The sequence below is a fragment of the Ipomoea triloba genome, chromosome 4 (genome assembly GCF_003576645.1).
Source record: "Ipomoea triloba cultivar NCNSP0323 chromosome 4, ASM357664v1".
Taxonomy (NCBI): domain Eukaryota; kingdom Viridiplantae; phylum Streptophyta; class Magnoliopsida; order Solanales; family Convolvulaceae; genus Ipomoea; species Ipomoea triloba.
Genome location: NC_044919.1, coordinates 34,964,256 through 34,976,672, shown reverse-complemented (window position 1 = coordinate 34,976,672; position 12,417 = coordinate 34,964,256). Strand labels below are relative to the sequence as shown.

Sequence of the window (12,417 nt, the reverse complement as noted above, 5' to 3'; positions counted from 1 at the left end):
AGTTTGAGGTGAATTAAAAATTAGGAATAAGGGTTAAATACGTCACTTAACTATACACTAAATTGTAATTAGGCCATCAAACAAAAAATAATAATTTAATTGGGTTCCTGAACTACACAAATTCATGCAATTAAACTCAAAATGACATGCCAAAGACCTTGTGATCTAGTGGCACCCGGTGTCTCGAAAAACACTCTCATATGGACGATGAGAGTGGGTTCGATCCTCAGTATTCTACATTGAAATTGTGCTGACGTGTCGGTTATTCATTTAAAAGATATTTTTTAAATAATTTTAAATAAAATAATTAATTAAAATTAAAAAATAAACAAACAGGGCCACCAGGTTTGTCTCCATGGCCGGACACCTGGTGGCCTAATACAAAAAACCTTTTCCTTTGGCAAAATAAGGAAAACCTTCCCTTATTCCCTTTTATTTGTTTTTTAAATTTCATTTATAATAATACTATTTTATTATTATTATTATTATTATTATTATTATTATTATTATATTATGAAATATATGTATGTCTTTATATGTAATTTTACATGTTAACCACTAAAATCAAACAATTAATTGTTTCAAACATTTTTATACAAATCACGGATACAATCTGCTAACACAATTCATTATATGTTAATTACTTACCGATAATCGATAACCGCCGATTGTCAAACAAGACATTTGTTTTTGTTTTTAATTTTTTTGTTTTTGTTTTTTTTTTTTTTTTTGGTTTGGAAGGAGAAAAAAAAAAAAAAAAAANCTCCTATTTGTTAATTTCCCATGTTAAGGATTTCATACAAGATGATGATGCACATAGAAGTATTTAATTTTACAAGACACATTAATTATAGATTTTCTTTTCTTTTCTTTCTTCCCGAAAATTTGCTACCCAAAAACGATTTTAACTCGTACGTCCAAAACCAGTATGATATTTAGTTTCACATGATGTTTGGTGGACTACCTAAGGTGTATGTACTGCTTATTACGGTGCAATAATAACTAGGGAAGTACATTAGTGGAAGGTACCGACCAACCACAAATATATATGACCCCTACACACTAATACATTAACTCCCATTATTTTCTTTGACTTTTATATTTATTTTTTTAAAATTACAATTTACAAATTAATAAAACGAAATGGTAATGCAGAAATTAGTTTGGATAGACAGAGTGGGAAACGAAGGCCTTATAGTCGTTAGCATTTCGCTTTCGTACGTACGTTTGACACTTTCTCGTATTCATTGATAAATACGATATTTCATCTAATTGTGAACTTATTTTGTACTGTACGTATTTGAGTTTATGTCAATCATCTTCAACTTTTTTGAAAGCATTTAAAGTGAACAAAGACTAAAAATCATTAATACCTAGTATTTATCTCAACTTAATCAAAATATACACACACACACAAAAAAAAAAAAAGGTACAAGAAATGTGCGTCCCATGTGAGATTATTGTGTGTCCAACCACAAGGTGGAAACCCACAAGTTTCAACGAATTATTAGGGTTTGGTGATTAATAATTCTGCAAGCTGGAAATGACTGGAATCCTATTCCTGCAGTAAGAATGTATGAAATTATATATATAAAGGGTAGAGGCTTGAAGTAGAAGAAGATCAGATCGAGGGAGTAGCCAATATTGTGTACATATTCACTTCTTTAATAATTAGTTTGAGGTGAATTAAAAATTAGGAATAAGGGTTAAATACGTCACTTAACTATACACTAAATTGTAATTAGGCCATCAAACAAAAAATAATAATTTAATTGGGTTCCTGAACTACACAAATTCATGCAATTAAACTCAAAATGACATGCCAAAGACCTTGTGATCTAGTGGCACCCGGTGTCTCGAAAAACACTCTCATATGGACGATGAGAGTGGGTTCGATCCTCAGTATTCTACATTGAAATTGTGCTGACGTGTCGGTTATTCATTTAAAAGATATTTTTTAAATAATTTTAAATAAAATAATTAATTAAAATTAAAAAATAAACAAACAGGGCCACCAGGTTTGTCTCCATGGCCGGACACCTGGTGGCCTAATACAAAAAACCTTTTCCTTTGGCAAAATAAGGAAAACCTTCCCTTATTCCCTTTTATTTGTTTTTTAAATTTCATTTATAATAATACTATTTTATTATTATTATTATTATTATTATTATTATTATTATTATATTATGAAATATATGTATGTCTTTATATGTAATTTTACATGTTAACCACTAAAATCAAACAATTAATTGTTTCAAACATTTTTATACAAATCACGGATACAATCTGCTAACACAATTCATTATATGTTAATTACTTACCGATAATCGATAACCGCCGATTGTCAAACAAGACATTTGTTTTTGTTTTTAATTTTTTTGTTTTTGTTTTTTTTTTTTTTTTTGGTTTGGAAGGAGAAAAAAAAAAAAAAAGAACAGGAAAAAGAAAGGGAAAAGAGGAAACTAGTACACACTTACAATATCTGAAGTATTTTGGAAATTCTGTAATTTCAACAAATTGATGGGTGGAAAGTGAGATTAGTAAGCAGTAGTCCACCATAACGAAGATGAGTTGATGACTCGTGAGCAGTCACTGAGTCAGCCAAGATTAAACCCGTAGCCAAAACCCAGAACCCCACTAGTCATCATCGCCATAATCCCAGAACCAACATTCCAGCAATCGGCATTAGACGGTGACGAAATGAAGAAAATACCGTTGTTGCTAATGGGTTGTGGGGGCGTTGGCCGCCAGCTCCTCCAACACATTGTTTCCTGCAGATCCCTTCACGCCAAATTGGTAATCTTTACCATCCAAACACTGTCTAGTTATAATCATATACTGTATTTGCTGTTGATTGTAGTTATGGTATTGATTATGCAGAAATATGTGATTTTTTTGAGCTTATATATTCTCAATGACTGTAGTTATGGTGTTGATAGCACTGTTTCAAAAATAGGCCTAGGCGCCCGCCTAGGCGTTAGGTGTCCCTAGACCGTGGCGATTTCCCTCCTAGGCGCCCACGCGCCTAATTTGGCCGCCTAGCTAGCCGTCTAGCGCCTAACTCGGCTAAGGTAACTTGTCCATTTTAATCGAGTTAACCGAGTTAATCCGGTAGGCCCAGCGTTGCTAATTTTGTTCATTTTATATATATAATACAACATATACATACCCACACATGTGTACTGTTTTTTTTAGCTAGCTGCATAGGCGCCCGCCTAGCCGCCGTCTAGGCTGTCTAGGCGCTCCTCTACCGCCTGACTAGCGCTATGGTTAATAGTGTAGAGCTGGAGAACATTTTTTGAGTATATGTAATCGCTGTGATTGTAGCCATGGTGTTGATTATATAGAAATGGAGAATCTTTTTGAGCCTGTATACATTCTTGGTACACAACAGGGAGTGCGATTGCGGGTTGTGGGAGTGTGTGATAGCAAGTCATTAGTGGTGGCTCCTGATGTTTTTACTGCGGAGTTGGAAGATTCTTTGTTGTTGGAGGTTTGCAAGGCCAAGTCCAGTGGAGCTTCTTTGGATACACTTCGCAATTTTGGTAAAACAATGAACTTCTTTGCTTGTCAATGGGGTAATTGAAGCCCTTTTTTCAGGTGTTAAAATGCTGAAATTCATTGATTGTTTCCATATGCCCAGGTGTATGCGAAACATTTTCAAGTACAGATGTTATAAGAAAAGTCACTGACATTGGTGGTCTTCTTGGTAGATCAACAGGTTTGTAAATCTAAAACCTTTTACTTGTTAGGAAAACAAGACTACAAGAGTGGAGTTGTGCATAATTTATGCTTTTGCTGTTTTTGGATCAAACCAATTTGTGCAAATGTTTATTGAGACAGGTTTGGCATTTGTTGATTGCTCAGCTAGTTCTGAGACTGTTGGAGTTCTAAGTAGAGTAGTGGATTTTGGATGCTGTGTGGTGCTGGCTAATAAAAAACCACTCACTTCATCCATGGTAACAAATTCTCTATCCTGTTTTGAGCGTTATAATTGGTGACTAAAATTTTTACCTTAGTGCTTACCTGAAGGAAGTGGACGTAGCTATAAAGGCAGTCTTGACATTGTTTTTTTTTTTTTTTGAGTACTATTGACTCTGTTACAATGTAGTATCTGTTCATAGCTACTTTCTCAACCAAATGAAGCACAAAGAGCCAATATTGCCTCCACTGAGGCTCGAACCCACCCCCTTCCATGTGGGGGTGCAACAGGGTGCCACTTAGACCACAAGGTCTTTGGCATTGTTAATCATATAGGCAATTCTATTTTTGTTTTTTGTGGTTTTCATCCTTTGACATGTGTGATTTATGGGACATACTGTTCATTGTTGAGGAAAGAGCTCATTTAAGGAGTAAGGACTACCTGTTGTATTCTCCAATACCATGTATGCATTGCTTTACCTTCCTTGCTGTTTGTAGGAAGATTATGACAAGTTGGTGGCACAACATCGTCGCCTTCGACATGAATCCACTGTAAGTGCTATTTCTTCACGAGTTAGAATTGCCTTACACATTGGTTGAGAGGTTTATTATGATCTAGGCAATACTGCTCTCGGTGGTATGGTTAAGTTGAAGTATAACCGCTTTCCTTTTATACCTTTTTGTAGGTTGGTGCAGGGCTTCCAGTCATAGCATCCTTAAATCGTATAATTTCTTCTGGAGATCCTGTCTATCGAGTTATCGGGAGTTTAAGTGGTAACTGAACTGATGATCTGTAATGCTATTTCTCCATATTAGTTTAAACTGACTTGCTTCTTGTAGATATGTCGATATGATTATTTGCATTATTTGATGCCGTGACATGTCAGTAACTTATGTCTGTTAGGTACATTGGGATATGTGATGACCGAGGTTGAGGATGGAAAACTGTTCAGCCAAGTGGTTAATGCTGCCAAAAGCCTTGGCTACACTGAACCAGGTGACAACTGGAACCAAACTGTAAACTGATATTGTGAATGAGTATAACTGATTTTGGAAGGAACAATGTTGCTGATTCTAAATTTTATTTGATACTCAGATCCTCGAGATGATCTTGGCGGCATGGATGTGGCAAGAAAGGTTTGGAAACAGTTTTTTCTTACACCACAGTATGGACTAAACTGAGAATTACTTTGGTAAAGGTTTTGAGAATGAAACATATAGATAAAATACGTATCTGCAGAGCCATCAGTTGTTTACATTTCTTTGAATGGCAATACTAAACGTGGATTGTGTTTTTCCAGCCATTTCTATTTTCTAATTGAATAGCCTAGTTTGATTCCTCATAATTGTCTAAATAGTGTAGATTGTTTGTGTTTTTCAAATGCTGGGAGGGCCCATAGTTTAAACGTGGAGAAAGGGTACTCGTATAGATATTCGCCACGAAATTTTCTAATAATAGTTCTGATATTGAACAACGAGATTACACCAAGGTTGTTATTTACTTATTTTGTGTAATGTTTGTGGCTTTTATGGTTTCAATATAGGCTTTGATCCTTGCCCGACTACTTGGACGCCGCTTAAACTTAGAGAGCATGAAGGTTAGTGTAATCTTTAAAATCTCTATCCCGTTCTATTTTTGGTTTAAACTTGTAGAAATATCTCATGGACAAACAAAATATCCGGTAGATCGAAAGCTTGTACCCTGCACACATGGGACCTGACGTGATGCCATTGGACGAGTTTTTGAAGAATGGTCTTCCCTTGCTTGACAAGGGCATACAAGAAAGGACCGAAAAGGCTTCTTCAAATGGGAATGTTCTGCGCTATGTGTGCTTGATCGATGACTCAAGGTATCGTTTTTGTTATTCGCATTCTATTCGGGAGCTTTGCTTTTGCTTGAAAAAATCGTTTAGTCACTTTTAGCTATTCAACTTTATCGTGTCTTATACTCTTCTAAATATTCTCTATTTCCAAGAGACCTAACAGGATGAAGCTGGGGATCTCATCTAATGCAATTTATAGAATAGAATTTGTATATTCAAAGAGGAACGAGGAACGACTTCCCATTTTATCCCCGTACTTTGAACAGTTTATTAAATTTTTTAAATACGTGGAACATGAGTAAAGCGATAATCTGTGATCTAAATTTGACAATTTGCTGCTTCAGATATTTAACACTTTCCCTGCTTTGCAGATGTGAAGTTGGCATCCAAGAAGTTCCAAAAAATTCTGCACTAGGAAGACTAAGAGGGAGCGATAATGTCGTGAGCATATTATAACTTATAAGCGCATTTTTTTTAAACACTCTCTCTCGTTGTACATATTCATACTTCTGTTCTTTCTATTTCTGATATTATCATACTCGGTAGATAAATGGCTGGGAATCTACTTCACATCTTTGAATTCACTCCGATACTCTTGATTAGATTTATGAACAACGAAAACCTGTTGATTGGCCAAATGAAATTTGACAATTATTTGTTCCCGATCTATCTGCAGTTGGAAATATACAGCCGATGCTATAAAGAACAACCGCTTGTTATCCAAGGTGCTGGTGCAGGCAATGATACAACAGCAGCAGGCGTCCTGGCCGATATCCTAGACATTCAAGATCTCTTTCCTTGATCCTCGCTGTTAGTGTCCTTTTTTTTTTTTGGTGCTTTCGAGAATAGATACTTAGGATATGAAGTTAATCGCGGTTTCTCTGCTCCCTGATAAGGGCAAGAACAATTCCTATTGTCCTCTGACTAAACTATATTTACAGAAAATTGAAGGTACTTTCTTGAGTTCTTCAGCTTAGAAAATGATGTTTCAATGTACAATGGCTTTGTTTACTCTTCCATACAGCTTTGAAGTTCTGCAAAATGGAAACTGCCAAAACCACATTGCAACTTGCAACTCTAGAAGGCCTTGTTTGGTAAAATAGTTAGCTTTTTAGTCAATTTTAGCTTATCTGATCACTATTAATTGTTTGACTTGGTTAAAATATCAATATAAGTGTTTGATTAATTAGCTTTTTTGTAACTCCAAAAGGCTAAAATTCAAAAAGCTACTCAAAACAACTTTTTTCAATTAGCTTTTTGAGAAAAGAAATTATACCAAACAGCTATCAGCTAACAGTTAATTTACCAAACACCTTTCTGCAGTCAACTAATGCTGTCAACTAGTTATACCCTCTAATTAATCCAATATGCTATCAGCTAACAATCATTTACCCAGCAGGCCGAAGTTTATGATTCTTGGAACAACAATTGCAAATATTTACAAAAACTTCATTTAATTCTCACTAAGCTCAACATGATTGTAACTTGCAGTTCTTTACATCATCAAATGCAGACTCAAAAAAGTTTGAATGTATGTAAGTGAATATACTCAAATCTGGCATGAGATCTATACAGGAGGAGGTGGCAAGTCTAAAAGGAGCCAGAATCCAACACAGTCATCTGAATCTAGATCATCTTGAATAGCAAGAAAATGCAAACCTCCACAGGCCTTCTTTGCAGCTTCCCAGGCTTCAGCTTCACTTGTAGTTACAGGGGTTTTCTTGTAGGTTGCATAAATGTATCGAGTCGAAATTCCAACAGATAAAATCAAGCATGCCCTTTCAATATCAGCTTCAATTGAACACACCTCTAAGCCATTCATCCAAGCTGCAGAAGTAATAACAAGGAAATGTGCAAAAGAAGAAAATTTAGAGGTGATACGAAAGCATATATAGCCCATCACTACCACTTCAGAAAAGAGAAGAAGAAAGAAGAAAATGAATCTTTGAAATGTTCAAATACAAAAATGATAGATTTATTGAAGGTTGTGGCCAAAAGGTTTGATCTTGACATAATTTCTTGGGAAAAGGGTCAAATAGACACCTGAACATTTTTCAAAATGTCAATTAGGTCCTTAAACTTTTGAAAGTTGCAATTAAACTCTTAAACATATTATTTTAGAGCAATTAGGCCCAAAAATTAGTTGGTGATCTGTAATTACAGGTCACTCAGATTCCAGCAGCAACGGCGAAACGGTCGCTGGTGTCGATTGGTTGCCTTCTCCGGCGAAGGAGAAGGCAGACCAATTGCAACTATCAAAAGTTTAAGGACTTAATTGACTTTTTTAGTAATGTTCAGGGGCCTATTTGATCCTTTTCCCTAATTTCTTTAACAAAAACTTACCGGCTAATGGCTTTGCACGAGAAGAAGCAACAGCAAGGCCAGGAATTAATGTCTTTTCTCCAATTTCAATCCCCAAAAGGTCCAAATCTAAACTTGCACCAAACATGAACCTTGTCTGTAGAGATGAAACCTCTTCCTGAACAGCTATAATGAAGGAAAAAAGTATTAGATGAAACTCGGTTATGAACAACTACTATAGTTAGCAAACAACTTTGGCTTACAAGATATAATTAATTAGCACACCAAGAAATAGTTTAAATCAGGGTTTTTGCAGAAGAAGTAGAAAGGCCAATTTACAGATCAATGACTAGATCTCTTATTGCAAAATCGAGATGCCAATTGTTGATTAGAGGAAGGAAACGGGCAAGATTTTCATCCAAAAATAAATTGTCATCTAGCTTGTAGAAGAATGTTGGCAAGATTTTCTGTTAGTATAAATAAATCTTCCAAAAAGAACCACATACTTACCTGAGAAAGGCAACTGGACAAAAGCCCATTTTTCTCCATATAAATTCTCTGGAAGCTCCATTGGAAATGGATTATCAAGAGCAAGCAGTCGTGTAGATCCTTTGTTAAAACCAGGGTGGCGAGTATAAACCGTTTCATAGCGTTCTTCAAGCCAAAGAACCAATGACAAGCACTGAAACACAGCACGAATAAACTTAGGAAACAAAAGTCAAAGACTCAAAGATGGATAAGAAAACAACACAGGTTTTGATGACAAAATAGCTTAGTTCTGTGAATAAGAGTTATTTTTCATAACTATTTTCTATGGTAAAATATAGTATATCTCTCTTAACAAGGAAAGCCCTTGACATCATTATAGTTTTCTGTACTGTGACTGCATATTCATTTGTTTTCAGGCCAAGGTATCAGTAGTCAGTAGTCTAGTCATCTTGTTAAAGCCATTATTAGAGCTGACATTGGCCCATTGGAGCCCTTCAAATATATAAGTATCCTTACATTGGAGAGAGAGAGAGAGATCAAAATGAAAGCTAGGTTAAACAAATTGGAAAGTATAGCAATTCGATATCATGTCAACGAAGCCTAATGCATTTGTTCATTAAAAATCCCAACACTTTCACTTTCCAATATATTCAAAGGTAAAGGATGGCATCCGTACTGGCAGCTTAATTGGTTCTTGGGTGGTAGGTTGTTTGCAAGGACACAAGATCAAGTCCTGAGTTACCCAATGTGGTGGACTCCTTGTGGGCACCATACAGGGGTCCTCCCAGCTAATGGGCCTCTGAATCACCATGATTCATCCCTCCACTATCCGGTGGGGGCCCGGGGCGAGGGAATCTCGCCTTTTGTGGGCAAAGGTAAAGGATAGATGTAGAACATGTTGATTTCCAACAAAGCATCATTTGTTAACCAATAATTATCCAAAATGTTTTAAGATAGTAACCAAAATAAGGTCTTTCACCAAACCAAATGTGCAATACTAAAATCTGGGCACAACATTAGTATCCAGCAATGGAATTGAAGAAGGCAATATTGAAGGTTGAACTACACAACTCAATACTAATTCATTCCTTTTCATGATAAATATCCTTAAATGTTACACATGAACTGTAAGAAGAAGGATGTACTGAAAAACATACCCGCTTGCTGGGAATAGGCGTTACACCAAGCTCATTGCACGCTCTTGTGATAATAGTCTGCATTTGTGATCTATCAAGAAAAACAAACTAATAATCCTCACTATGCAGCACAAATTTAACAAAAATAGAACCACAAGAACTAGAAAAGCTGCGGAATATGGCAAGCAACTCACCGAAAGAAGCGAATTTTGTTAGGTAAAGGCACGCCCAAATCGTCACAGATGGACACTATGGCTTCCTTAAGAGTGACACTATTGATAACATTATTGGGGAAATACTTCGTATATTGCAAAGACAGAGAATCGTCGCAAACAACAAGCTCCCATAGCTTTTTTCCTCTGATATCAAGAATGGGTCTTGAGCAGAAATCCATTTCCCAGTCAAAAATGCTCTTAGGATCAATTTCCGGGTCGAGATAGCTCAGCTCTACAGTGGGGTCATCATCGTCTTCCTCTTCCTCTTCCTCTTCTTCTTCAGCTTCCAAGGGTGAAGAGATGGAGGTTTCAGAAACCGAACAAGAGAGAAAATGCAAATTCTTGAAGTGGGTTTTGAGTGGCTGAATTTTGAGTGAAGATGGAAAGAAGTGGGATGGGAATTCAAAGGAATGGAGTGAAGGGTGCCTGATTCTGCTGCAATGGAAGCTTAAAGTAGCCATGGAGGTTTGATTCCTAGCCTCCTAGGTGAAGAAGAGTGTGGGGTTTGAGAGAGCGGTAAGGAGAGAAAGAAATCTAATCTCTTATTTAGATGCCAAACAACCGTTGGATCTCTTTATATCAACGGTCAACGGACAAGCATCAGTAGAAGGTGATTACGTTATTAACGGTTGAAGGTTGGTAAGTGTGTTCTAATAATTTTTTGGGTGTGTTCACGGGTTTAGCTATCAAGAATGAATATCAAGGTTATCATTGTTATAATTTTGTTGACAGATTTTTAGAATACTATTATGAATTTTGATTACCCATTCAAGCTTCTCATAACTATTTAGATTTTTGTTTTTATTTTTCTATTTATATTGGTATTTTGGATGTGTTTATATTAAAACCAATTGTCTTTGTTCTTGTATTTTTAAAATCTTTATTTCAATTATAGGATCATACATAACCAAACAGCAATATTGATAATCATTTTTATTTCACTCTACTACCAAACATGCAATACTTTAACCACTGTTGCAAAAATCCCCGCCTAGGCGCTAGGCGCTCCTAGACCGAGGCGAATTGCTCCCTAGGCGTCCGCCTAGGTGGCCGGCCGTCTAGGAGGCCGCCTAGCGCCTAGCTCGGCCGACTAGGCCGAGTTGGCGGCTGACTGGGCCAAATTTGGCCGAGTTAACTCGCCCAACTCGGCAGAGTTAGTCGAGTTAACTCGAGCGAGTCGACCTTGTTAATTTTATTATTATATTTAGAGTTAATACCACAAATGGTCTTCTGACTATTGAGGTAGTACTCTTTTTAGTCCTTGACTTTCAATTCGACCGCAAATGGTCGCCTGACTTTCATTTTTGACCACAAATAGTCCTCCATTAAAATTTCTGTTAAATAGGTGTTAAATCTATGGGTATTATCGTCAAATTGATATATATAATGGTCATAAAATAAAAATGTTTATAACTTTTCACCAACAAGCATAATTGAAACAATTAACAAATATAAATACTCCTAAATAAAAAATAATGCACCTTATATCTCGTAATTATGCGTGCAAAATGAAGATTTAATATTAGAGCTATCTGATTTAATTTAACCAACAGATTAAAATTGAAATTTTTTTTTCAAAAACCTTGCTTCCATTATTTTCATGGTTGTTCATACATGGCCGACTAATATTTTTCACTCTTCATTAATCGATCAAACATTTTTTGGGACATAACTGAAGGCCGCCACCGTTGAATTAATATAATTAATCAATTACAAATTGCAGACATTAATCATGAATTTTTATTTAATTTGTTCATTTATGTAATTTGTCACGTCCATTTTATTTTTATATTTATTAACTTAATGTTTATTAATGTTTGAAATTAATTATGTTGTCATATAATTATAAAAAAGAAGTAATCATAATAATATTAATCAATTTGGCGATATTACCCCTAGATTTAACACCTATTTATGATATTACCCCTAGATTTAACACCTATTTAACAGAAATTTTAACAGAAGACTATTTGTGGTCAAAAATAAAAGTCAGAGGACCATTTGTGGTCGAATTGAAAGTCGAGGACTAAAAGGAGTACTACCCCAATAGTCAGAGGACCATTTGTGGTATTAACTCTTATATTTATATATATTTAAATTTATATATTTATATAAGTAAGAGAAGTAAGAGATATATATATAATATATATAATATATAATATAATATATAACATACACCCATACACATGAACTAATTTTTTGTTTTTATAGGTCGCCGCCTAGATATCACCTAAGCGCCGCCTAGACCACTTAGGCGCTAGTCTACCGCCCGACTAGCGCCTACTGCAACCATGACTTTAACCAAAACTCATTACCATTACCCAAGTATTTGATACTCATTCTGATAAATAGATTCAATTAACCGAACTATAACATAATTAACTATGACATAAAGGGAAGTATATTGAAATTGTGTAAAAATAGCATTACTTGGCATACTTAATAGTCACTTAAATAAAATACTACATACTTATAAAACCTATACCAGATATTTAATACACAATCCAATCAGGTATTTTAAGTTAGACAATA

General features: G+C 35.4%; 2 protein-coding genes across 3 annotated transcripts; one reads left to right on the top strand and one right to left on the bottom strand.

Annotated features, from left to right (window-relative positions):
* The first annotated feature begins 2,532 nt into the window (after positions 1-2,532).
* On the top strand, positions 2,533-6,761 carry LOC116015261 (bifunctional aspartokinase/homoserine dehydrogenase 1). Of its 2 annotated transcripts, none has more exons than XM_031255292.1 (12): positions 2,533-2,796; positions 3,395-3,545; positions 3,644-3,721; positions 3,844-3,959; positions 4,420-4,473; positions 4,608-4,695; positions 4,826-4,918; positions 5,018-5,058; positions 5,466-5,519; positions 5,608-5,771; positions 6,116-6,182; positions 6,421-6,761. In XM_031255292.1, the coding sequence occupies exons 1-12, from the start codon at positions 2,701-2,703 to the stop codon at positions 6,544-6,546; spliced, it is 1,128 nt and encodes a 375-aa protein (XP_031111152.1). In that variant the 5' UTR covers positions 2,533-2,700; the 3' UTR covers positions 6,547-6,761. The 2 variants fall into 2 exon arrangements, with proteins under 2 accessions (XP_031111152.1, XP_031111151.1); XM_031255291.1 differs by having other exon boundaries at positions 2,535-2,796; positions 6,116-6,185.
* Positions 6,762-7,131: 370 nt separating this feature from the next.
* On the bottom strand, positions 7,132-10,417 carry LOC116015109 (protein TAB2 homolog, chloroplastic). The gene is made up of 5 exons (XM_031255117.1): positions 9,865-10,417; positions 9,692-9,761; positions 8,556-8,727; positions 8,088-8,231; positions 7,132-7,571 (listed from the first exon to the last, which is right to left on the bottom strand). Exons 1-5 carry the CDS (start codon positions 10,344-10,346, stop codon positions 7,312-7,314), a joined length of 1,128 nt encoding a protein of 375 aa, XP_031110977.1. The 5' UTR covers positions 10,347-10,417; the 3' UTR covers positions 7,132-7,311.
* Positions 10,418-12,417: the final 2,000 nt, after the last annotated feature.